This window comes from Ochotona curzoniae, unplaced genomic scaffold (genome assembly GCF_017591425.1).
Source record: "Ochotona curzoniae isolate NIBS_2020 unplaced genomic scaffold, NIBS_Ocur_1.0 contig_3643, whole genome shotgun sequence".
NCBI classification, from domain to species: Eukaryota; Metazoa; Chordata; class Mammalia; order Lagomorpha; family Ochotonidae; genus Ochotona; species Ochotona curzoniae.
In genome coordinates, this window is record NW_024465933.1 from 4,783,930 (window position 1) to 4,810,695 (window position 26,766).

At 41.8% G+C, this 26,766-nt stretch overlaps 1 protein-coding gene across 1 annotated transcript in view; it reads right to left on the minus strand.

The window, feature by feature from the left end:
* The window catches only part of LOC121158159 (SPHK1 interactor, AKAP domain containing), a 125,553-nt gene that overhangs the window by 22,435 nt on the left and 76,352 nt on the right, over positions 1–26,766 (minus strand). Inside the window, exons 4-7 of the mRNA XM_040982777.1 lie at positions 24,058–24,117; positions 22,477–22,611; positions 14,119–14,374; positions 9,392–13,082 (exon numbers count right to left, since the gene is read on the minus strand). Coding sequence (XP_040838711.1) covers positions 9,392–13,082; positions 14,119–14,374; positions 22,477–22,611; positions 24,058–24,117 — 4,142 coding nt within the window. The remainder of the gene's footprint in view (positions 1–9,391; positions 13,083–14,118; positions 14,375–22,476; positions 22,612–24,057; positions 24,118–26,766) is intronic.

Below are 26,766 nucleotides of genomic sequence, written 5' to 3' on the forward strand. Positions count from 1 at the left end.
AAGAGAATCTGGGATGCAAGCAGTGCTTGATGAAATTATACAGGAAAACTTCCAAAACACTTGGAACACGAATCCACCCCGCATACAGGATGGACAGAGAACTCCCAACAGATATGATCCAAAGAGATCTTCACCCAGACACACGGTGCTCAAGTTCTACTCCAATGAAGACAAAGAAGGAATCCTGAGACAAGTACGAAGTAGAGAAAAGATCACATACAGGGGAAAACCCATCAGAATCACTGCTGACTTCTCCGAAGAGACCCTACAAGCAAGGAGAGAATGGACAAAGATCTTCCAAGTCCTGAAACAAAACAACTGTCAACCAAAAATAATCTACCCAGCAAAGATCTCATTTGTATATGAGAACGAAATCAGATACTTCAATAGCAAAGAAAAACTAGAAGAATATGTCTACACAAAACCAGCTCTGCAAAGTCTCCTTAGAAATGCGCTAGTCCCGGACAAAAAGGAGGCAAATCACAAACAAAGTTGGCAAATAAGAAGGTCTCCAAACTAAAGGCCACACGAACAAGACAATTACATAGGCAACAACACACACACAACACAATCACATGGCAGGACAAAATTGCAACCTCTCAATTTTAACTCTCAACACAAATGGTCTAAATTCACCAATCAAAAGACAGAGATTAATAGAATGGATCATCAAACAAGACCCAACCATCTGTTGCCTACAAGAAACGCATCTAACCAGAAAGGATGCAAAGAAACTGAAAGTGAAGGGATGGAAAAAGATATTTCACGCCAATAGACGAGAAAAAAAAGCTGGGGTAGCTATCCTAATTTCAGACGAGATAGATTTCATTCTAACTAACATCAAAAGAGACAGGGAAGGCCATTTTATACTGGTGAAAGGAAAGATCCATCAAGAAGCAATCACCATCATTAATGTTTATGCACCGAATCTTAATGCACCTACTTACGTAAAGCAATTACTTACAGACTTAAGGGAAGACATAGACACCCGCACAATTCTTGTAGGCGATCTCAACACACCTCTAACAACAATGGACCGGTCTACGAAACAAAAACTCAACAAAGAAACAACAGAGCTCACACAAACAATAGAACAACTGGACTTAGTAGACATATATAGAACTTTTTATCCTAAGGCCACAGACTATACCTTCTTCTCAGCGGTGCATGGCACCTTCTCCAGAATCGACCACATGATAGGACATAAAGCGAATCTAAACAACTTCCAAAACATTAGTATCATACCATGTACCCTCTCAGACCACCATGGGATGAAACTGGAAATCAACAACTCAAAACTCCCCAGGAAGTATAGGCACTCTTGGAAATTGAACAATATGCTATTAAACGAACAATGGGTCAGAGAAGAAATTAAAGATGAGATCAAAAAATTTATGGAAACCAATGAAAACTCTGATACAACATTCCAAAACTTGTGGGACACTGCCAAAGCAGTGCTACGAGGTAGATTCATCGCAATCGGAGCGCATGTCAAGGCCCAAGAAAGACGCCAAATACAGGAACTAACCTCACACCTCCAGGATCTGGAAAAACAGCAGCAGAAGAGTCCCACGCACAATAGGAAACAAGAAATCATCAAAACAAGGGAGGAGATAAACCAAATAGAAATCAAAAAAACTATACATAAAATCAACAAATCAAAAAGTTGGTTTTTTGAGAAAATAAACAAAATAGACACTCCACTGGCCCGATTGACCAAAAAAAAAACAAGAGAAAGTGAGAATCAATAGCATTAAAGATGAAAAAGGCAACATAACAACAGACACTGCAATCATTAAGAAAATAATTAGAAATTACTACAAAGAACTGTACTCCCACAAATTTGAGGACCACCAAGAAATAGAAAAGTTCTTGGACTCCCACCACCTACCAAAACTCAGTCCGGAGGCAACTGCAGAATTAAATAAACCCATAACCGAGGTAGAGATTGAAACAGTCATCAAGGATCTCCCAACGAAAAAAAGCCCAGGCCCAGACGGCTTCACTACAGAATTCTACAAAACATTCCGAACAGAACTAACCCCAATCCTCTACAAGCTCTTCAAAACAATAGAGGAGGAAGCAACCCTCCCAAACTCATTCTATGAAGCCAACATCACCTTAATCCCAAAACCGGACAGAGAACCATCAGAGAAGGAAAACTACAGACCTATTTCTCTGATGAACATTGATGCTAAAATTCTCAACAAAATCCTAGCCAATAGAATTCAAAAAATCATCAGACAGATCATTCATCCGGATCAAGTAGGATTCATCCCTGGAATGCAGGGATGGTTCAATATTCGGAAATCCATAAATGTTATAAACCATATCCAAAAACTGCAAAACAAGAACCACATAATAGTTTCAATAGATGCAGAAAAAGCCTTCGACAAAATCCAACACCTCTTCATGCTAAAAACTCTAGCCAAAGTAGGCATAGACGGGAAAATCCACAACATAATCAAAGCAATTTATGAAAAACCCAACGCCAGTATCATACTGAATGGAGAAAAGCTAGAACCCTTCCCACTGCGATCTGGAACAAGACAAGGGTGCCCGCTATCACCACTGCTATTCAACATAGTCCTAGAGGTACTTGCAGAGGCCATAAGACAAGAAAAAGAAATCAAAGGCATACGTATAGGAAACGAAGAAGTCAAGCTTTCACTATATGCAGATGACATAATCCTATACATAGAAAAACCAGGAGACTCAATACAGAAACTGCTAGAACTTATACGAGAGTTTGGCAGAGTGGCGGGGTACAAAATTAACGAACGAAAATCAACAGCCATAGTGTACGCAAATAACACCAAGATGGAAGAAAATCTAACCAACAGGATACCATTCAAAATAGCTGAGAGAAGTATGAAGTATTTGGGAATAAATCTAACCAAAAGCGTAGGAGACCTATTCGAAGAAAACTACAAACTATTTAAAAAGGAAATTGAACAAAACCTCAAAAGATGGAACAACATCCCGTGCTCCTGGATAGGCAAAATCAATATCATTAAAATGTCTATACTGCCACAAGCAATATACATTTTCAATGCAATTCCAATCAAATTGCCCAAAACATTCTTCACGGAACTGGATACAATGATTCAAAAGTTCATCTGGAAACACAAAAAACCACGAATAGCTAGAACCATCCTGAAAAATAAGAAGTTAGCAGGGGGAATCACAATCCCGGACCTCTGGACATACTATAGAGCAGTGGTTATCAAAACAGCCTGGTACTGGCACAAAGACAGAAAGGAAGATCAATGGAATAGAAGCTCCAAAAGGGAACCCACACAAATACAACCAATTAATCTTTGACAAAAAGACCAATGACAACTCAAGCAAGTGGGAAGGCCTCTTTAGTAAATGTTGTTGGGACAACTGGCTGATAGCCTGTAGAAACAAAAAGATAGACCCACATCTATCACCATACACCAAGATCCAATCTACATGGATAAAAGACCTAAACCTACATCCAGAAACCTTCAAACTCTTGCAAGAAAATGTAGGAAATACCCTGCAAGACCTAGGAGTAGGTCCCAACTTTCTAAGAAGGACACCAAAAGCAATAGCAGTTGAGAACAGAATAAACAAGTGGGACCTCATCAAACTAAGAAGCTTCTGTACAGCAAGGGAAACAATCAACAAAGTAAAAAAGCAACCCACAGAGTGGGAGAAGATCTTTGCACACGATATAGGCGATAGGGGGCTAATTTCCAGGATATACAAAGAACTTCAAAACAACCAAAAAACCAAAACAAACAAGCCACTCAAGAAATGGGCACGGGAAATGGGCAAACATTTCACAAAGGAACAAATCCAAATGGCAAACAAACATATGAAAAAATGTTCCAGCTCCCTAGCAATAAGGGAAATCCAAATTAAAACATCGATGAGGTACCACCTAACACCAGCAAGATTGGCCCACATAAACAAGAACACCAACGACGCCTGCTGGCGAGGATGCGGGGAAAAGGGAACCCTACTCCACTGCTGGTGGAGCTGCAAATTGGTACAGCCTCTATGGAAATCAGTCTGGAGAACACTCAAACAACTCAAAATCTGCATACCATATGACCCAGCAATAGCACTCCTAGGAATATATCCAAAACACCTGTTTTACGACAAACCAACATGCATCCCTATGTTCATTGCAGCACAATCAGTAATTGCAAAAACATGGAAGCAACCAAAATGCCCATCAGCAGAAGATTGGATAAGAAAGCTTTGGTTCATCTACTCCATGGAATACTACTCAGCTATTAAAAAAAACAAAATGCAGTTCTTTGTGGCTAAATGGGCACAACTGGAAACTATAATGCTAAGGGAAATGAGTGAATCCCAAAAGATTAGATACCACATGTTTGCCTTGATTTAACGTGTAATTTTTGTTTGGTTGTTTGTTATTTTTTGAACCTGTCATTGATACTGTCTCAACCCAGATGTCTCGAAGAATGGAACTTGCATTATTTTTAACATATTGTTTACCCAATACTATGTCAATTAATTCCATAATGTTGTATAATGATACTGAGGCCTTGTTGGGGCTTTTAACTGACCGGATCTTTACTCTGTTAGACCTATCTTCAGACCATAGAAGGTCTCCCCAAGAGGCCACTGAACTTATCTGGACAATAGGACACGGAACTTTATGCTAGGCATGTGTTTGCAAGCAATGAATCTCAACTGAACTTGATCTATGGTTATGCAACAAGGTGGAGGAATCCACCATGGGGGGAGGGGTGTGGGAGGGGTGGGGGGAATCCCCAGCGCCTATGGAGCTGTACTACATAATACAATGTAAGCAACAATAATAATTAAAAAAAAAAATCTCAAAAAAAAATAGTTAATATCTAAAGATGAATTTGTTGGCTTTGTATTGGAAGTACAGATCAATTGGGAAAAATTTACATTTTGACAATATTGGGTCTTGTTGTCCATAAGTAATCAATTTTTTGAAGAATATAATTTTGCTAGATGAAGAATAATACTTGGAATTTTTTCTTAATTTTTTATAAATTTGACTGTGATATGATTTTCTCTTTAGCTCACCCAGTGTAGAGTTCACTGTACTTCGTGATTTATAATTTTCATCATATTTCATACACATGCATATTTTCTGACTTTTAAGCACGTTTCCAAAAGCTATTTAAAGCCCATCTTTGCTGTTTTGACCTGTTTTGTAGTTTCTGGGTATGTTCCTGTTGGTTAGGGTGATACTTGTTTGCTTCTTCAGGCAGTTGTTATAGGATCTCCTATTGTGAGTTGCTGTTGCTGATCACCTGATTTTGCGGTCTATCTAAACAGTGCTGGGTTTGTTATAATTAAATCATTTTCAGTTCAATTTGAGCTTTTCAAAGTAATTCTTAACCCTGATTCTATAGTGTGATTCATAAATGGTCTCCACTAAATACAGTTGTGTGCATATTTCACACACATATCTCCCACTCTGCCTTGCTGAAGTGGAGCCTGCTGTGTGTGCTTGTGGAAGAGTGACCACCGAGCTGTGCACATTTTTCCCTTATCACACTGTGGTCTGTCAGAAGGGAATTCAGGCAGACACTGAGAGCAGCCATAGGGCTCAGTGTGTGTTTCCCTTCATCCAGCATGGAGCTTGTTAGACAATGTATGAAAATACTTGCTGCATTTATCTTGTCCATTTTCCAGTAATTCATTAAGGGGATACGTATTCACTGTTAGTCACTCCCCAGTGGGCCAGAGTCCTTTGTGTTTGTCTTTTACTGGCACTCATTCTGCAGATACACACCGCAGATTAATGGAAATTTCTATGTGCTTTTTAAATTACAGCCATTATGTTCTTCACCTTTTATAGCGTGTGCTTGATTTTTTAAATCTACCTTATTGCATTTTAATTGTACTTTGTTCTTTGCTTCTGCTTCTTTACCTTGTTAAGGATATATTTATGCCACATCATATGTTGGCTAATTCAGAGATTTTTGGTAGGGTAAATTTGATGTTCGTGAGTTGTTTATGGTATCTGGAGTCCTTGTGTGTCTTTTAGCTTGCAGCCCTAGCTCATAAGGACTCCTAGATTGTATTTGTTAGACCTGGACTTAACTTTCTAGTGTTTATTTTGGCCACTGCAAATTGCTTAAAGGGGTGTTAACTAGAGATTGTGTTAAGGTATACTGCCAGGTTGGAGTTTCCTGAAATGTGGAAATACTGCAAATTACATTAGGAAGCATGCATTAGAGAAAGGGCTATACTTTTTTAAGGGAGTTTGTTCTGTTTTACCCAGAGCTGTAACTTTGAGAAGTATTTTTGTCTGATCAGTTCCTTTGTTGCTCAGCTCATATCTGCACAAGGGTGTACCTCTATGGGGCAAAGAGATCTGTCTCAATTCCACGTCTTCCGCAATCAGGGGCCAAAATCTGCCATTTTGAGGGTGAAGGTGTTGGCTTGTGAGACTGGTAGATGTTCAAACAGCAGGCACAAATGTCTTTCAATCAAGTTGGCATTGTCTTTTCCTTCATAGCTCAACTTATATTCTAAATATTCTCCACCCCACAAGTCTGCCACTACCCTGTTTTTCTTTGACTTTTTTTCTCATTACATTCTGCAAAGAGTCTTTTCACATATTTTGCTGGTCTCTCCCTTGTAAGAATCAGGGGAATAGGCAACATGTCCTGTGACAGCACAGACAATAGAAATTGGTAACAGTAAGGTTAGGTCTTAGAAATATTTCTAAAATGTGTCCTTAGCCTGACCTTTGCCACAACCTTGGGTTCTTGGAAAGTCCCTGAAGGGGAGAGAGGATATCACAAGATGCTATCTCATATCACGATGAGACCTTGCTTTCCTTTTACAGCTCAGGAAGTAAGTGGATTGTTCCAACTTGGTTTCTGTACATTGAATTAGAAGGATTTGTTGGTCTGGTTCTTTTTTTCACTACTGGGCAGGATGTGGCTCTTACTGATTGGAAGATGAAAGTACCTGATGCTTATACCGATTATCTGTGTTCTAGGTCACTACAGTCTATTGTATAATCTGTATTGTGCACTGATGATATAATACATAATAAAATGTGTAATTGCATATATATAGTAAAACTACATCTCTTCATGCAACAGCTTTCTCACAGGGAAAAGACTCCTGGAACAAAGGCAAATATGTGCCCCAGCCTTAAACAACAATAAATCTTATTGAGTGTTGCAATGGGCTAACCCTGAGTTAATAGATTTTTGTGCATTTCTTTACTAAGGCATTCAATTTTTTCCCTTAGGTTGACTCTATTATTTTTAATCTTATCTGAAAGTAAACAGTCAACTAGTGGACTTGTTTATTGTGACATAGTTATGTAACTAGAGTTCATATTCTAGAACTGTTTCCTAATATGTCTCCACAAAGGTAAAAATCTCATTCTGTGTTGAGTTTTTATGTTTCAGAAGCAAATGCAGCTCTTGAACATCGAGGGGGAAATAATTTTATATTCTTTCTCATTTGTTGGTCGAAAAATTCAGCAGAAATCCACATCATGATTTGGGAGGCTGTGTGCCTGGCTCATGGAGCAGTCCTGCATGGCTGGGGGCTTTGTTCATGCACCCTTCACAGAGTGTTCTTGAAATGCTTCCTGCACTGCAACTAAGGGGGATGTTCATGAAATCAACTCAAAATTTTAATTCATCTTCAGTGACTTTCACTATTTAATTTGAAACTAAGTATGAATCTTATTGATTCTTATGTTCCTTAACTAGGCAATCTTCTGTGACAACACTTCTGTTGAGCTTTGACCTCTGTGTTTAAGTAGGCCATATGTCTATGGAAATACTTTTTTTGTTTTCTAGATTTCATATTTCAAGTTAAAGAATTTCTGAAGGATTGCACTTTCACTACTTTTTTCTCCTTCGACTATTTGGTCACTTAAAAACATGCACTTTTCCATATTCTCTGGTAATGGTAAGTATGCTAGCTCAAGCTATGGTGCAGCTGTTGTAAGAATTTTATTGTCTATAGCTGTCCTATTACACACACGCACACACACAGAATCATTCTCTTGGTCAGCTCAGCGTATTTTTAGTTTAGCTTCATGTCTTTCATGTTAATGTTATCATAGTTCCAATTCATTTCTTTCTCTTGTACTCTTCCAAGATTCCATGCAATGGGCAAGTTAACATGTGAGGGCTCTAAATGGCTAATCGGGGAACACCCTTGCCTATCTGGGTTACATACCATCCAAATCTTCCCTGTTGCAGATGGGAAGTCCTGAGGGACTTCAGACACCTGCTGGAACCTGATGAAGGCTGTGTTACAGTGGCTTATTGCAGCTAAACATTTCAAAATAGTGGGATTTTTGAAAACAATCAACAATAGGCATGTCTCTGAAATCACTACACAGCCTATAGCTTCTACTTAATGTTTTTCAAGAAATCACTATACAGCCTATAGCTTCTACTTAATGTTTTTCAAGAAATCACTATACAGCCTATAGCTTCTACTTAATGTTTTTCAAGAAATCACTATACAGCCTATAGCTTCTACTTAATGTTTTTCAAGACCAGTAGTTTTTATTTTTTTTTTCTGATTTTGCAAGGCAAAGAAATTTCTTAATGGTCTAATGTTGTACAATCTTCAGAATTTTCTGGGCCAGGTGCGATAGGCTTACACGTGCTGGGAGCCATATGGGCACCATTCATATCCCTGAAGCCCCACTTCCTGTCCAGCTCCCTGCCTGCAGCCTGGGAAAGCAGCTGAGGACAGCCCAAGTCTTTGGGATCCAGCACCCATATGGGAGACCTGGAAGAGGCTCCTGGCTTCTGGCTTCAGAACGCCTCAGCTCTGGCCATTGCAGCCAGAGCTTGGGGAGTGAAGTAGTAGATTGAAGACCTTCATTTCTGTCTCTCCCCCATTCTGTTTATCTAACTTTCCAATAAAAATAAATAATTATTAAAAAAGCATTTCCTACAGAAAATGAAAATTGTAAGGAGACATTTCTTTAAGCAGTCTCAAAAAATAATGAACCTGCTTCAAACTAAAATACATTTTCAAGTACAATGTGATTCTCTGGAAAACAGGTGTTGAATTAGCCATACTTTATTATTTAACTTTTCAAAGTGATCAGCATAGTTTACTATTTCATGTCTGAAAATTTATGTAAACAAATTTTTAAAGGTAGCAAGCCAGAGGAAATTAATTATAATAGGAGGTATGATACCTTACTTTCTTTGTTATATAATGAACTCAAATAGTTTACGGTAATTAAAAAAATGCTGCCAACTTTCTCTAATAAGTGTATGTCGATCAAGGGAGGTAATTAGGCTCATAAATTCAGGAAGCCCCCTTCTGTCTAAAATTTAGATGGACTATAATGTAGCTCCAAACCCCGTGTCTGTGCACCTTGATGGAGAGTAAGAGATAATTCACTCACCTAGGATGCTGGCCACTGTGGAGGGCTGAGTCTCCATCCCTGGCTACCTCTGTGGTCTTTTCCTGGTCCAGTGGTCCATCTGCTTCTTCTAGAAGGGTGTTTTCTCCAGCACACTTTTCTCTCTGGTCTGTTTCAATCTGAATCAAAGGCACTTCCTGTGAGCAAAGGGATTGCCTGTTGTGCCTGGGAGGGGCTGTGACCTGGCAGGAAGGTGTCTGCTTTGGAGAGTCAGAACTCTGCTGGTTTGTAAGAGGACCAGTTTTGCTTGGATGTTTGCTTTCTGTTGCCAAGTCTTTCCCAGGGTCATTGACAGGCTCCTGCACAAGCAATGTTGGCCCGCTCTTCCCTCTGCTTGCAGCTGCTCGGTTTGCACACCTCTCCATGTGCCTAAGAGACTCACCAGAAGCCGGCTCAGTGCCACCTGTCTCTGTGTCATCCACGAGAATTTTGTTCTTTCGCATGAGGGCCTCTATTGAGCTTGCCCATGTGTCGTGGATTAACATGTTTGTGACGTGGTCTGTCCCACCTCTCCAATACAAGCAGGAGTCGGATTTGCAGAGGCCTGAGGAGGAGACGCTACTGACTGGCTGAACACTTAGGGAGTCTGGTGCGCAGTTTTGGGCAAAGCCATCTAGGGAGTTGGCCTTGACTGGCACGTTCACGGTTAATCTGGCACAGGGGGATCTACTGTCTGGCATGGATGACTGTCTGTAAGACAATGGGGATCTCAAAGAAGGAGAGAGGAAGCCCGAAGTCCAGTCGTGGCTGCCTCGTCTGGAAGAGCTGCCCTCTTTGCCTTCTCTCTCCATGTCCCTCAGCATGTACCTATAGAACTCCTCTGTTATGCTCTCTGTGCTGGACTGCTTCGAGGGACAGCTTGGCTTCACGCTGAGATGCTCAGTTTTCCCACAGGCCTGTTGTATTGCGGAAGTCAGAATGCTGCTGGCATTCTTGCCGGCATAGTAATCCAACAGTAACTCAAATCCTCTGCCTTCGTTTTCCATCTGGTTCACCATGAACCTGGAAAACTCATCGGTGATGCTCTCACAGCTTGACTGTTTGGAGACAGAGCTGGCTCTGCTGGCTGGCTGGCTCAAGGTGCTGGACAAGCCCAGGCTGTTGACGTGGCCCCTGGCCTCAGAGTCCTCCTCCGGAATGCTTTCGCAGCTGGATGCTTTCAGCCGGTTCCACCTGTCACCACCCAGGAACCGATTCCGGGGCTGACTCTGGGCTTGCCACATGCTGTCCACCACGGAGAACTCGGTTAGGTTCATGATCTTGGCTGCCACCTCGTTTGCAAAAATGTTGACAGAGTCTGAGATATCCTCGAGGTTCACAGACTCATCCACAACTCTGTTCATGAGCTTCTCTTTCAGTTCAGGGTGCTCGTCGGTTTTCCTCTTGATCTCACTGAGCCGCGGCGGCCTGTGCTTTCTCGCCGTGGTGTCGCCACACTGGCTCTCCTTCCTTCTCTTCAATGATCGGCAGGGTACGTTCGGTGTCACCAGCAACTCATTCCCCCTTTTCCACGCACAGAACCAGGGCTGTTTTCCGTTAGAATTGTCAAGGCAAATTGCTGCAATTTCAGTTGCCATGGAGACAATGGTCTCTGATAATTCCTCTGCAAAATCTGTAATGCGGTGGATCCCCATGTGCTTTGCTGGCTGCCCAGGATGGTCAGGAGGCAACATGTCATTCCCTGATAAGGACAAGTTAACTTGAACTTCGTGGTGTGAGGGTGCAAGATCATTGTGTTTGTCTCGGGTGTTTGGACTGATACTGCTCTCAGCATCTTGACAATCCATTTCGTACTTACTGAGGGTCAGTGCCCTTGTTGCTGCCACAGAGGCTCTGCGTTCACTGTCAGTGCGGCAAGGCATCTGATGAGGGGCTCTTGTGTCCTCTCTGGCCATTCCTTGTAAGTATGTTTTCTTGGGGGAAGTCTTAGTGGTCAAAGACTGGAGCATTCTGTGACTATGTGACAATTCAGACTGCAGTGTGGGGGCCCCGCTTTTGTCTTGTGTCGGATGTACACTACCAGTGAGGTCATGGATGGCATGATGAGGGTTATGAAGATTGTTCGCTGGGTGGCTGTTGGCAGAGTCTGTGGCTTCTGTGTATGCTTGGCCAGGTGTTTCTGTCTCTTTTAGGATAATTTCCTTGAAAACAAGAGTGGAACATTCACCCTCCTGTGCGATGGGGCTCATCCTTTTGAAAGTGAGGCATATCACGTCAAGGAGCAGTTGACTTGTGTTTGCCATTAAGGCATCCAGGATTTCGGAGCAATGCCTACCATCGCTGGGGGACATTGTGTTTTGCTGAAGAAATTCATCAATGCAATGTTTCAGGATCACACTGGACAGGGTGTGTGCCAGCTCATTTCTGTGGACACTGTCTGAGCACAGGGGCTGAGGCTTTGAAGCCATATCTCTGATTCGCCTATTCACAGAGTCTATGAGGTCTCCAATGCTGTTGTAGGCATCAGGCCTTGTTAAAACCATAGCAGCTTCCTGCAGCAATGCCTCTGCAATGGCCTCCTCCCCTAGATGCACCCTATTCCCCCACGTTGAGCCACACAGGGATGAAATTGCTGCAGAACCTTCAGTTGTAGGTAAGAAGCCAACAGGAGCCCCAGGGCATGTCACCTCTTCTTTTTCTCCTAGACCACAGACAGCCACTGCACTGGCCACCTGAGTCATACCACACAGGGCAGATGGAAAGGAGTAGGTGCCGAGGGAAGGCTCCCTGAGCACTCGGCATGTTTGAGTATGTGGTGCTCCACTGCCTCCACGTGGATGGTTTGTTATCAGGGCTTCTTGCTCCATTGTGAATTTTTCTGTGGCCTGGGGACTGGAAATGGTTCCAATCACAGTGGCTGCACAGGCCAGAGCCACTTCTAGGGCACTCTGAGGGTGTCTGTGGCAGATTTCTCCAGACACGATGCTTGAGGTATCGGTTGAGACTTCCACCTCAGGCCCCAAGGAGACACCTGGCTTGGGGGCAAGATCACCTCCGTCTGGACTCTGTACAATGACAATTTTGGGGAGCTCATTCCAGGAATGAGGGACCACGCCATCTTCCGTGGAACAAGCTCTGGGAAGCAGTGTGCTGCCTGCAGAAACACTGAGTGCAGATTCCTGGGACAAGGTTGACTGAGCCTGAGATAACCTTATGAATGCATCCTGCAGCACAGATTCTGCAAGATTTGTTGCGTACTGGCCAGTTGTGGCTTCTCCATCACGTAGAGGAGGAAGAGAGTTTGTTGTATCTTTATATTCTCCCAGGTCTAGGTTTCTGCCTTGTTCAATGGTGGTGCCGCCTGCACAAGGCATGCCTTTCTTAACCATCATGGCTGAGGGAGCATCACTAGGAAAATACAGTGCCTGCGGCTTTTCCACTTGTCCTTTAAGATTTTCTGAATAACAGTGACTGGTGGCAGATCTCTCATTTCCTTCAGCTTCGCCTTTCCACTGCGGTGGCCTGGCTGAGCGATCTAGACCATGCAAGGCGCTGTTTTCTGCTCGCTTTTCTAGAGACCCTTCTGACTTCCTCAGTGCTGTATGATATTTGCTAAGGTATTTGTCTCCAAGTTTGTACAGCAACTTTTCCTTATAATTCCATTCTTCCTGGCTGACTTCCTTTGGCTTTTTACTTTCCAAAGCATTCACAGAAACATTTACATGTTCATAGCCTAGGGAGCAGAACAGGAGGGCCGCTATTAACGTTTGGATAACAGGTTGTCCCAGGCCTAAAATAATGATCACTTTCTACAAACGTCCCAAAACTCAGCTATAATTTTTATTCCAATAGAATACAGTTCTGTAGAATTTACAGTTCTGTAAAAAGGATGGAAAAGGGCTTCTGGGTCTCATTCTTGGAGGCTGCACAACAGTGTGACTTGCATTGTACAAACGCAAGCCCTAGAGTAGGAGGAGTTTGAGCTGAAGGCATTTCTTCAAAGGGTAGCAGCCCAGAGGATTGCACTGCTGGGCTTCCCGAGGCATGCAGAACAAAGAAAGAGAATGTTTAGGGCAACCTCAATGGTGAGGCTTGTTGCAAATGTTTGCTCTGATGTTTGCCTTTGATTTGGCCCAGAAACAGTGGCAGCAGTGGTTTGGGGCATCACTTTACCTGTTGCTGAGAGAGTTAAAGAGGAATCACTCTCTAGGAGCAAAAGAAAGCTGCACAGGTGTGTACCAAACATTTTGCTAGGCTGTATCCTTCTGTCCTTGTTACAGCCACTAGCTGTTGGCATGATGTACACCCGAGTTACAGATGAGAGAGCTGGGACTCAGGAATCAGGCTGATTGTGCGTCAGGCCCCATTCACAAACTCAAGGGGGAATTAAAATCTAAACCAATCCAAGCTGGATCCAGCTAATGAACTACGGTTTTTATGTGAATCCAAGGAAGCTAACTGCCCTCTCAGGGATAGCCTCTGATTCTTAGCAGGCAGGGGAATTTCCCTTTACAGCACACACATTTCCTGTGGCATCACTGCCGAATGCACCTTTGGGAGTCTGTGTCCAGCCACCCAGCAAGTCTGCTGATTCACCTGCCAGCCTCTCCATCAGTGTCCTCTTATCCTTCTCCCTTGCTCCCCTGAACTCAGCAAGGGAGGTTGTGTTACATCAACCAAATTGATATGGTCAGACCCTTCTCAGAAATCTCAGCAGGCATCTTTATAGGGTGGCTAACTCAGGATGCACATTACTGGGCAGTTCTCACCATTCTTGCTTTCTTCCACCTCGCTCTCCTCTTCCAAGTGCTCTGAGGCGGTGAGAAAGTCTTCCTCGATGGAGGACAGCGAGCAGTTTGTGTCATCCTCCAGTTTCAAGATATTTGTCTCCAAGTGGAGCTGCCGCTCCTGCACCAGTTCCAGACCAATCAGGAATTTGTTGATTTCAAAGATGATGCAATTGGTACTGTTTGGTCTGTTCCCTCTTGCACATTGGACCAAGCAGATATCTGGCAGCCAAGGGCACTAAAAGTGTAGAGAAAAGAAGGCATTTATTAAAAAGGGAAAACAAAAGCTTGTTGCCTTTGACCTTTCTCTTTCCACCAATCTTTGTTGTTAAAAGGAGTGAGGGTTGAACAATATTTGAAATCTCTTCTGAACTTATTTTGATGAACTGCTTGATGTTGGGGTACACAACGCATCTAAAGGAAAGGCTTAGAACAGAATACATCTGACAAAGCACATATTTTAATTTTTCCTGGTTGGAGCAAAATTTGAACTGGGAAAATTTGGTAAGGAGGATTTTAATCAGACCATTGAAACAGTGACTAGAGGCCTTTCCTGAGCTAGACCACAGCTGCAGTGGATTAACAGATTGAAGGAATTTGAAGAGCTGAGGTGAAAAAGTGGTCTTAGGCTGTCTGTGTTTGTTAACTATCTTCAGTCAAAGGAAAAGTAAATTTTGCATCTTCATGGCAGGAGGTTGTTTTATAATTGGGAACAAGTAGCCCACTGAAGCTACGTTCCCACTCTTTCTTTCTCTTTTTTATTTTTTGACAATCTTTACATAGTTAAATAGGGCACAAAGGTTCAAGGGCTACAGGAAAGTGGGTAAGACTATTATTTCCACATTTTTAAAAAATTTGGGGTAAAGGGAGAGATAAAGGGAGAAGGCCCACCCAGCCTCCCACCCATCCCCGGTCCCCGATGTGGGGCATGCTCCGGGGGTCTTGATCAAGTGGCTTTGGTAGTTCAACAGTTCTGAATTGCTGCCAGTCTCATCATTCCAATCACAATGAAGTCACTGCAGAATCCACTGACTGATATAGTCCATCTTAAAGTCTCCATTTGCCCAGTTTTTCACTGCCAACATATGACTGGGGTAGTTGATTGATTTGTTCTGTCCTCTGTCTTGTCATAGTTAGGGTTCTGAGTCCAGCAGGTCAATTTGGGAGATCCCCAAAGAAACTTTGTCTGAAATGATCCCAGACCAGATTATTGTGTGTACTTGCAAATACAGGGCCCAGCACAGTCCACCGTCCCAATCAGCTGGTGGTTGCAGTTGTTGGGTCGGTTCTTTTTCCAGCCCCAACTTCTACTGGAACCAATGGATGTTGCAGTCCAGCCTGATTCTGCCCAGCACATACTCAGCTCTCACATAATCCAGTGGCAGCTGCAGCCCAGTCGGAGTGATCCATGATAACCCCCACAAGACCCGCCCCCTGCCCTGGTTCCCGTGCTTGCCTATGTGTAGCAGACTAGTCCAGTCTGTCCCACATCCCATTCAGCTCTCCTACATGTCAATGAGCATTAACACCTGGTTCAATCCAACCAGCCCCACTATCCAGCCCACACACATGCTAGTGGGTGCCATTCTGTCCAGCCACCCCTGCCCCAGTCCTGGTTTTCATGCTCTCCAGTGGGAGTGGTAACCCAAGAGGGAAGTACCCATTATTTCCCTCCTAGGCTACTCCCACTCCCGGATAACACGCTTTCTGGATGGTTCTATAGTTTAATTTGACAGGCTAGCCACCGGTGCCAGCATCTGGTATCTGATGCTGCGGCAAAGCCCAACCAACCCTCACCAACTCTGCTTCATATTTGCACCAATAGGGACAGTCAATCTAGCCTGGCTCTTCCATGATCTGGCTCACATGAGGCCCACAGGTGTTGTAGCCCTGCCTGGTCTGGTCTGCCCCCATCCCAACTCTTGCCCTCCAATGGGCGAGGTGTTTCAGCAGGCAGATCCTCCACATTTCCCCCTGCCAGCTTTACCTCCTCCCTCCCTGGTTCCTACTAGTGCTGCGGCTAGGTCTGGCATGGCCCGCCTCACCTTGGCGTTTGCTAATGGGTGCTGTAGCCTGGCCCGGCCCGGCCAACCCCCAATTCCAGCTGGTGAGGGTTACATTCTAGCCCAGCCCTGAGTGTACCCTATCCCAGCTATAATGTGTACTAGTGTGTGTTGCAACCATACCTGGCCTGACCCACACTGTTCTCGTACTTGGATTTGTCAGTGGCTGATTTCAGCCTGGTCTGCCTCTGGCCTGTGCCAAATGTATGCAAGTGGATACCCTTTCCTGGCCTAGTCTGGGCTGTCCCTTATCGTGCTTCTTGTGCTTACCTGTTGGGTCTGTGTCCTGCCAAAGGCTCCTCCATCACAACCTCTCCCAATGCCAGGTTCGCGCAGATTGGTGGGTCCATGAGCCAGCCCTACTCAGTCCACCTCCTGTCCTAGCAGGAACAGTGGCCTTCAGCCCATTCTGGTTCTTACTGTTGGATGTTTCAGCCCAGCCAAGGATCGTCCATACCCAAACACAGCTCACATATGGTTCAATAGGGGCAGAGGCCTAGCCTACCTAGCCCATCCTCTATTTACCCGGTTGGCTGCTGGCAGGTACCAGGCTGGGTCCGACTCCCATGCTCAGAATCCTGATTCCAGCCACCATGGACATGAGGTGAGCTGTGCCAAGGCCTGCCCAAGCTCAAGAGGCTGCTCCCTTCTAGGTGAGTACACTGAGACCGGCTCCTGCTCTTTCTTAAAGTCACAGAAATGAGACACTCTTCCCCGATGACTGCACTTTAAGGAGATGCCCCCAGTTCCTTGAGAAAGGCATTCCTAGGTTGCAAAAGCCAGCAACAGGGCCTTTCAAAATCTCTGCATCTTAAAGCTGCAGAGAAAGAATCTCCAAATAGATATCTGCTAGAGTTGAGTGCTCTTAGAACAGGAGGGTCAGAGCCAGGGTCAGGAAGAAGTCTGCCTAGATTGTAGTCAAGCTAAACTGTTACCAGATCAGTGTCTTTTCCTGATGTAATGATGCTCAATCAAACCTCTTTCGGTATTTCAGATAGTCAATGGTCTATCAATTACAAAGGCTTTTTATAATTTGTATTGCTCATCTGAGGAAGCAGCCCGCATGATGTTTAAAGAAACCCACTAGAGCTGAACTAATTATCTCTAAAAATGGGTAGAGCAGTGATAACAGTACCCAAAATACTGTATGGTGACCTAGTTAAAATTATTAACTCCATTCAGTTATTAGTTTATGGGTAAAAATCTTTTAACCCCCACAATTAGTAGCAAATTGCAAAAGGTACTGTGTATATCCCAAGGGTTTCATTTTTGTAAAAGGAACAATATGCCTCCTTACAGATTTTCTTTTAAAAGGGAACACTTGCTGAGTTCATGAACAAGAAGAGGACTAGATAAATTTACCTTAAAGTGGAATCTGAAAGGTTTGGAGAATACATTTTAGATTTAAACATCTACCTATAAAGCGGACTGCATAATTCATGTTACTTCCCTGCACCTGTAATTCACTGGATCTAATATTGGCGAGCGGGCACTTTGGAATCCTTGACTCTGAGGCCATGCATGTCAACGGCAGGTGTGCAAACAAATAAAAGAATACTCCTACAACACATTGAGGTTGCATTTCTCCAACTAGCACTATTTCACTATAAAAATGACATTGATCAGTCTCTTCTTGGGTGTTAAAACGGAGTAGTTAGAAGAGATGCTCATGAAATGCATCAATCAGTGATTCTCCACGGGATTCTGTGATTCACAGGGGACTCAGACAGAATTTATCTTGTGATTATGCAACTAAGTTTGTTTTTCAAGGAGCGTTGTACACAGCCTTGCTATTCAAAAGGTGGTTGTAGAGGAGTAGCCCCAGTAACTCTTAACAAACTGGATAGAAATGTATAAGATAAGACAGGCGTTGTGATGTATTGGATTAAGTCCTCAGCTGTGATAGGTGCTGGTTCATGTCCCAGCTGCTCCACTTCTGATGAAGTTGCTCTACTTCTAATCAAGCTCCCTGTTGATGTGCTGAGAAAGTAGCAGAGGAAGGTCCAAGACCATAGGCCTCTTGTGCCTTATCAGCAGCCTGGAGGAAGCTTCTGACTTCTGGTTTGGACCTCGGTCAAATCTGGACATTGTGGTCATTTGGGGAAGCAGCAGATGAAAGAATGAACTCTCTCCTTCTCTCTCTTTCTGTCCCCCTCTCTCTGTATGTGTAACTCTGCCTTTCAAATAAACTTTAATAAATCTTAAAAAAAATAGAGAAATGCATAAACCCAGGCCACAATCCATATCTACTAAATCACAGCCTGCATTTCCAGAAAATCCTGTGCTGGATTTTAAAGACATTAACATTAGGTTAGGGCTGTGATTGCAGTTTTAAAGGGTCTATGAGTCCCCAAGCAGTGAGAATCTGTTGCAATGAAATGACCCCAGCTGACTGTGGGATTTTTCTTTTCCCTGCTTTTGAACATAACATGATAGCCTGAAGTTTTCCAGATATTTTCATAGTACCTGTTCCATGTGAAGTGTTCTGGGGTCGAAATAAATCAAAAAGTTGCTCTGGGAGGCAAGGCTGTATATACTACCGTGAGTCAGCCACAAGGAAAAATCCATATAATTGAATCATGTGAAACTAGTATGTTTATAGGCCAAAATTTTGCATATTGGTCATTTAATAGCATTCAATTTAGTGTATAAAATATAAAAAGACTGTTGAAGAAGGCAAAGAAATGTTAATAGAATAATATGAAAAATTAAATAATACAGAAAACATTAGATATAAGATTTTAAGTGTACAATATTATACAGCATAAAAATCTTGGAAAGGAAATATATTCTTGTGATAATCTTGAAAGTAAATGAACATCCTAGGAGTCTTAGTTAAATGAAAACAATATGACCTCAAAGACAATTCAATGATATTATGTATTTTTATGCTAGTTTATTGGGTTGCTACCCCCAATGTAAATAATCTTTCTGTCAGGTTGGTTGTGCATTTAATTTTTTTTAAAGAGACAGAAGCATAGAAAGATGGTTAGTACTTTCAGGATCACGTAAGTGTAGAGTAGGATTCAGCACTGCCACTGAAGTTGGCTGGTCACCGCTGCCTGCCTGCTTGTCACTGTTCTGCTTATCCAAACAACACAGGCAAAACTAGTGCATTTAGAAAGGATGTAATCCCCCATCTGGGTCTCCTCAAACTCATTCCCATGCCTTTATCTCAAAGTTACAACAACCACAGGAACTGAGCTGATTGCTATACCTAGCAAGGCTGTATATCAGGCTGCACATCAGAAAGACTTGCTCCTATAGTACGATGCCTGGTTGACTTCATTTTGGCAATTTACTTACCTGCTGCTTCTACTGATTGCTGGAATGGTCTTGGGGTTAGTGTCTTAAGTTTTTTTAGGATCTGTATTAAAGGCTCTATGAAGGATGGTTTGAGGAACGGAAAGGTAAATGTATTACCTTCTCACTTGTTCGTCAAAAATGTGCATTTTTTGGAGTCCTCAGATATATGTACACACATACATGGTTGGCTGTACACATATTTATGCAGATTTTTGTAATATCTACAGGAAATCATATGCAAAAAGATACTATAAAATAAGTGAAAAGCATGTACACTAAACTATTTCCAGCATCCAGACAAGTACTTAGCACCTAGCAGGTGCACAATAAATCTTTGTGACATGTTTAGACACTTGAAAAAATAAAACATACTATAAATAGCTTCTTTAGTATTACTACTTGTAATGCTAAATACAGCAAAATAAAAATGGAATGGAATGATTTGTTGTGGCAAAAAAAAAACACAAAGGCATGAAGAAACAAAGTGAAATTACTCTAAAATTGCAAAACTTTTCAGGAAGCTAAAAAGGTAAACTCCTTGAGCTATCCTTGTAATGTTATTGCGCGTTTCTTGCCAGAAGTATCCTGACCAGTTGACAATTGCATAACCAGTCTTGGTTTTGTTAGTTCTCCACCCCGATTCCTTGCCTTGTTTTAAGCAATATTTTCTTTCTATCTCACTTTGCTTCAAATTTTTGGATATTAAAAGAAAACACTTCGGATTTAAATAGTCCTTTGTACTTTCCAAGATATTTTCATTTTGTTTTGCTAAGCTACGATTAGGAGTTTATACAAATGAAGAGGATTATTTCGTATAATCTCCACAATGAGAATTTAATACCAAAGCAAATAGGAGACGGAACAAGTAAAGAAGGGTCAGCCGACATGGGTATATTCAGGGCCAAACTTGAGAGTCACTCAGTGTTCTTTACAGACTGGGTATGTGTATACACAGGGTGGTGGCTGTAAGGTAACACGGTCTTCGGATTCGGGCTATGGGCGGGGTTGTGAGAATGAGGAAGATTGCAAGGGCCCTGAGGTCTGCACTCGCACAGAGAAGGGACTATGAAAGTTTTGAGGCTTTTTTCTTTGCTCTAACATCTGCTTTGTGGATCAAGAAAAGAAGGTAAGCAAAGAAAGCAGAGATAATATGGTTCCTACTGAAAATTCTAGATGGATAGTTAAAATATGCCTTTGGTGTTGTAACTTCCCAAGTCAAACACATCAAGTGACTTGTGTGTTATTTTCCTTATGGGGAAAACATTAACTTGGCTGGGCCCTGACTGGCCCATCGTAAGTTGTGTCTGTCCTTATTTATGGATAAATAAACAGCATTAATGATACAAAGAAGCCATACCTTTGAACAACAGATACTAGCTCTGACAGTCTATGATGAGGTCCAGTACCGACATGCTGCCACTACATTGCTGATCTAATAAAATGTAGAGGATGTGCTACTTCCAAAATTATTTGAAGGCTTTGGGGGAAGCGATGTGCAGGATGAAATGAGGCCCATTAGCACAAAGAAGTGCAAAAATGATTACCTGATAGTCCTACATGGCAAAGCTATGCAGAATTTGGACACATTTTTGTTGGGCGATCTTTAGTGAATCCATGGTAAATCTTCCTGACCTCAGTATTCACCTGTGCGACCTTTGTGATCAAGGGTCATTTGTCTTTGTTCGGTTTCTGAGATGCTGTATGAGTCCTGCCTGACTCACAGTCCAAGCGATTCCCGTGGGGTTAATTTGTGTCCAGCTCCACGAGTGATGATGAACTCAGACCTGACTGCTCTGAACACTGCATAGCTCAGGTGGTAGCAATGGGCACAGACTCAGGCAAGTGACACCTCAGTCAAACAGCAGCACATAGTGAGGCCCCTGAACCGGATATCCTTTCTCCTCTCAGTTTGAACCCGAAGGGATATTGCCTTGTTGCAGAGATGGATGTCTGACCACGGAACCAACAAGAAGAAAGCAGGAAAGAGAGCCCAAAGCAGGAGCCCGATTTATCCCCTGGATATTTTTTAGGTACATGCTACAATCCATTCTTTATACCCATAAGCTGGTTTTTTGTTACATTTAATTGAGAATCCTAACTGAAATTAATCATATCTAACAAGTTCATGACAAAGTCATACCCAGTGTGTATCAGTGTCCGTTTTCATAGATTTCAAAATAACGGTAAGATTTTCTTGTAATGTCTCTACTTGTCAAAAACCAGAGCAATTTTTTTAAAATTCAGAGATGCTTGGAAAATATTGTTGATATCATAAATTCTGGGGAATGTCTTCATTTTGCTATATTTCAAGGATGTTATATGCAGTTTGTTTAAAACTTACTGACTGTTTAGGATTCATATAAAATTTATGGGACATAAGCTTTGTTGGTATCTATAAGGTCAGCTACACATGTTTATCTAAAAATAAGTTCTTGTTGGTTAATTGATTTGTCGTACTGCTCAAAAAAGGATTTTCACACATCTTCAAATTTGGACAATAAACATTTTCCCCAAATAAGATTTTTTTTTCAGGAGAAAATACAGGTTTCAGTTGTATTTTGGGAGGAAATGTTGAGTTCCTTAAAATGTTTATTCCTCTTTCTTGTCTGTAACAAAAACCTAGAGTCTGTTTCAAGCGAAGTTTTGTATACACAACTTCACTATGTCTTTTACTATGATCCTATAAGCCAGAGATCATGATTATCCCCATGATATAGATGGTTAGCTAAGGCTCAGAAATATTTGGATACTCTGTCTTCAAATCCAAAATGATGTCTATTCAGTTATGTAGCTAGTATTTAGAAAAAATGACAAAAGACTTTTGAAGGCTAATTTCTTGTTGCTTTATGATATAGAAATTTATATGTAACATCTGTTTTGAGTTCATCTGTTAATGTGCCCATCTGTTTTATTTTGTGTGAGCTAATGATTTTTTTAATTGAATGACTCATCAGGAACTTGTATTACTCACCTGTGAAACTTCAAAATCTGCCTGAAGATTTCCAGATGCTAGCCCACTTAGCAAAACAATTTCATTTTCTTTTGGCTGTTGAACATTCATAGAGTTGATAAGTTTGGGAAGATCTGGTGAAACATTGACCAGTTTCTGTAAAGCCAGAACATTGATTAAATGTTTTGCTTTTGCTTGTGAACTGTTACCATCAAACTATTTTGCTTCAAAATGTTATTTACTTCTCTAGTTGGACTACATATTGCTTAATCTACCGAGTCACTACTAAAAGAAATTGTGTATCATGAAGGCTTAAGAGTTGAGACTGGGAGGAAGAACTTATGCTTTGAAAATCTTATCTAAAAAATCCAAAGCAAATATTTACAGTTATTACCATATCCTAGGTATGAAGAGCAGTTTGGAAAACTGCCTCTCTTAAGGTCTTAAAAAATAGAACTATCTATTAATCTTCTGTTTTGCTAAACTTCTTGTGCTAAAATACGACTGACATTGATTTGACTCCATTTACTAAGCACCACGCTAGAGACTGTCCATGCATGACGTCTCACCACACTGAATCCGCACAGCTTTGTATGGGTTGGCCAGCAGTAATTCATTCTGTAGCTTAGGACCTACAGCAGATTAATAAGTTGTACAAGCCAGTGCCAGGGTATCTGCTCTTAAGCACAGCAGGGGAAGGTCTCAGTCATCTACATGAATTCTTCAGGTGCATAGTTCTTGAAACGCCAACTTGCTTGCATGCTCCCTGCTCTCTGATGAACTTGGGACTACAATCAGAGGAATTACTATGGAGGATTTCTTTCAAGTACGCCACAGAAAATGATGATTGGAGGTTTGATTGAACTATGATTGAACTATGTGGGTAACCAAGAAGCTTTGGGCAACAGCATGTATGAGAAAAACATTAAATAAATAAGTAAACATATGAGTGTTGGACAGTAAATAATTGAGTAACTAAGAGGGTTGTAAATCTACTTTCATGATGATCATTGAATTGTATATGAAATGGTTTCCTTAACCCTTGTCAGCTGTGGGCCAGGAATGACAATATTACACCACTTAATAATCTAAAACTCCTCATTGTTTCCATAGGCTCTGGAGACTGACACCAAGTCCTTTCCTGTAATCAAAGAATTATACCAGGATCTCCATAACCGTAGACAAGCTTAAATCAGTTGGTTGTTACAGAGTGAAAAGGTTCAAGTTCCAATGAGTGAAAGGCAAGGACGCCAAAGGTGGAGATAGCACGTTTGATTAGAGCAACAGGAAGAGACAGCCCTCAAAGACACAGAGAAGGCTTGCCTGATGTCAAGCATGTTGGAAAGGACTTAGGAAAGTCATATCAGGCAAGGTGTCTTAGAGTAGAGGAAAGGGCAGAATAGAAAAAAATCCACTCTAAAAAGTGCTGTTGGGAAAGTGGAAGTTCGGCCTGCAAGGGAAAGTGATCTTGCAGGTAAAAGCAACGTTAGATGGCTGGTTGGCATGACAGGACTCAATTCCTTGTGTCCTGCACAAATGAGGTGAGTTATGTTGCGCAGTCCTTGTTATGACTTCCTGAGGAGGTCAAGGTCCAAGTTTTACCTGCTGCAGGTGCTCGTTGCTGCAGGCATCTTTGTTCACATCCAGATTCACGAAACAGACCTGGGATGGAGAATGGAGAAGTCAGTGAAGAGCAAACCTGTCAGTGCTTTCAGAGCAGGCAAATGGTTCCTGTAAACAACAGTCATTTGGGGACTGGTTTGGAGGCATAGCAAGCTCATCTCTTGCCTGTGGTGCCAGCATACCATATGGAAACTGGTTTGTGTCCCAGTTGCTGCACTTTGATCCAGTTTCCTGCTTATGGCCTGGGAAAGCAACATAGCTTGGGATCAGCTTGGCTCAGGTCATTGCAACCATTTGGGAAAATGAAATTATGGATGGAAGGTCTCTCTGTCTCTCTCTCTCCCTCTCTATTGTCTCTGTGAAAACTGTGTTTCAAATAAATAAATAAACAAACAAATAAATAAATCTTAAAAAACAAAACAGAGGAAACCGTCATTTCACTTTTGGACTTCTGCATACATTCTCAATCTCTACCTGTACTTCTCATTGGTATGAGCAAATGTCCCTTTTCCTGCAGGACCCAGTAGAGTTAAAAAGGCTTGCTGTGTTACTGTTCACGTAACAGTCACCATAAACCTTGAAGATTACAAGAGTTAGTGTTACAGAGCAAAGGACAGGTGATGTTTTAAGCCCCGGTGTGCAACCGTTATGAACACTTCTCTGCCTGTCTCTGTTCTCACGTCTGCTCACTCTCTTTACACACTTCTCTTGCAGTGTGTGATAAATGCATTTCTCTTTGCCTCATTGTCTTAGTCTATTTTAATTTATTGGATCTGTGTAAGAGGTTTCTTTGTTAGTTATCTTAGGCAATTATAAGTTAGTCTAAAGCAATAGCTACAGATCTTTTTAAAATTTGTTAATTTTTATTGGAAAGGCAGATTTACAGATAGAAAAGGAGAGACAAAGATCCTCCATTTGCTGGTTCACTCCCCAAACAGCTGAAACGACTGGAGATGAGCCAATCCAAAGCCAGGAGCTTCTTCTTGGTGTCCCATGTGGGCTCAGGTCTCAAGGCTCTATTGCTTTTCTGGGCCATGAATAGGGAGTTGGATGGGAAGTGGAGCAGCTGTGATAGGAACCAGTGCCCATATTGGGTTCTGATGCATGCAAGGGGAGGACTTTAGCCACTAGCCTATGGTGGGGCCCAACAATAGTTACCTTTTTACAAAAAAATGTAAACAGGAATAACATATTTGTTACAATGAAGATCCTAAATATACCACAAAGATAGCTACAATGTGCATCCCAAGGGAGCTACAGAAAATGAAACTTCAGAAGTTATTGCAAAGGGATGAGAGAAGTTTTCAAAAGGTAAGGGTTTTATTGGTTAGAAAATGAATGGTGTCAGACAGCGTAATTCTTGGAGGAGAGACATTGTCACATGTCACCCAGAAACAGTAACGATATTTAATTATGACTGAGATTTGGAGAAAGGAAAGCTCTAGAAATAAGGACATGGAAGGCTCATGTTAAGTGAAATAAGGGGAATTACACTTTATAATATTTTCTAAAAATTACACTGAAATTTTTTATTCATATAAATTGATTTGATCACACAAAACGCACATATGTTCATACCTATATAAATGCACGTATTTGCTAAAATTTACAATTCATGGAAATCACGGTTATATATGATAACTATGTACGTATGTAACCTGTGATTCCAGTGGATTGTTTACGGCCATGGTTTCCCAGAATTTGTCCTTTTTTTCTCTTTGATAATAAAAGATATAATTGAGAAATTTGGGGGAATCCTTCAAGACAGAAAGAGTCTATTCATAATTGTTGTGGGGAGGTCAGTGCTGTTTTGCTCCTAAATAATCAGAGTTTCACAACTTTCATGGGCTCACAGAATCTTTGTCATGCATCGCCTGGATACAATGTCACTAGTTCAGAGTAACTGTGTGGCTGGCAAGTCAGGGAAGACAAGAAGTGCTGCTTCCACTCCCAATCAGGGCTTATTTCCTCTCAAGTGAATGGGACGGGAGAGAGGGAGGGATGAGGCTGGCTGCCTTTCCTAAGTGGCTTGAATGGAAACAGAACTGGGAGCCCAGAAGGAGTTCATGATCTAAAGCAGTTGGGGAATATTGACCTAATAACTTCGTCCTTGAAAATCTGATTCAATACCATTAGAGCACAGGGACTTTTAATAGCACTCCGCTGTGACTGCAGTTATTGAATTGATCAGGTGAATTCCCGTCCACTCAAGGAAAGGCCACCTTGCCGTGGGCTTCATGAAGCAATTATGCTTCTCCTTCACAGTGGCAGAGGGTAAAGCGGAGACCAGAGAGCCTGCAAAGGCATCTGCCACAACAGTTTACCTGTCCTCTAATATTGACTTTGAACCTCTGAGGGGGAACTCTCATTCCTTCTGAAATGCAATATGAAATTCTTTGTACATCTGGAGGAAGCCTTTCACAATTGTTAGCTTGACCAAGCCAGAAAGGAAAAAGGGCACACACCAATCATTTGCTCACATCTGACACATACATTTTTCTGTACCTTGGTGGTGGACAATGATGCACAATTTTTAAGGGCCTTGGGTGTAATAATTGGATGTGAAAATAATTGTATGTGAAAGTGGATATTTATTTATATGAAGAAAGTGATTACAATAAAACTCAGATTTTAAGAGACTGACAAATATCACAATCATGGAAATTTTCAGAATAAACACCTTTTTAA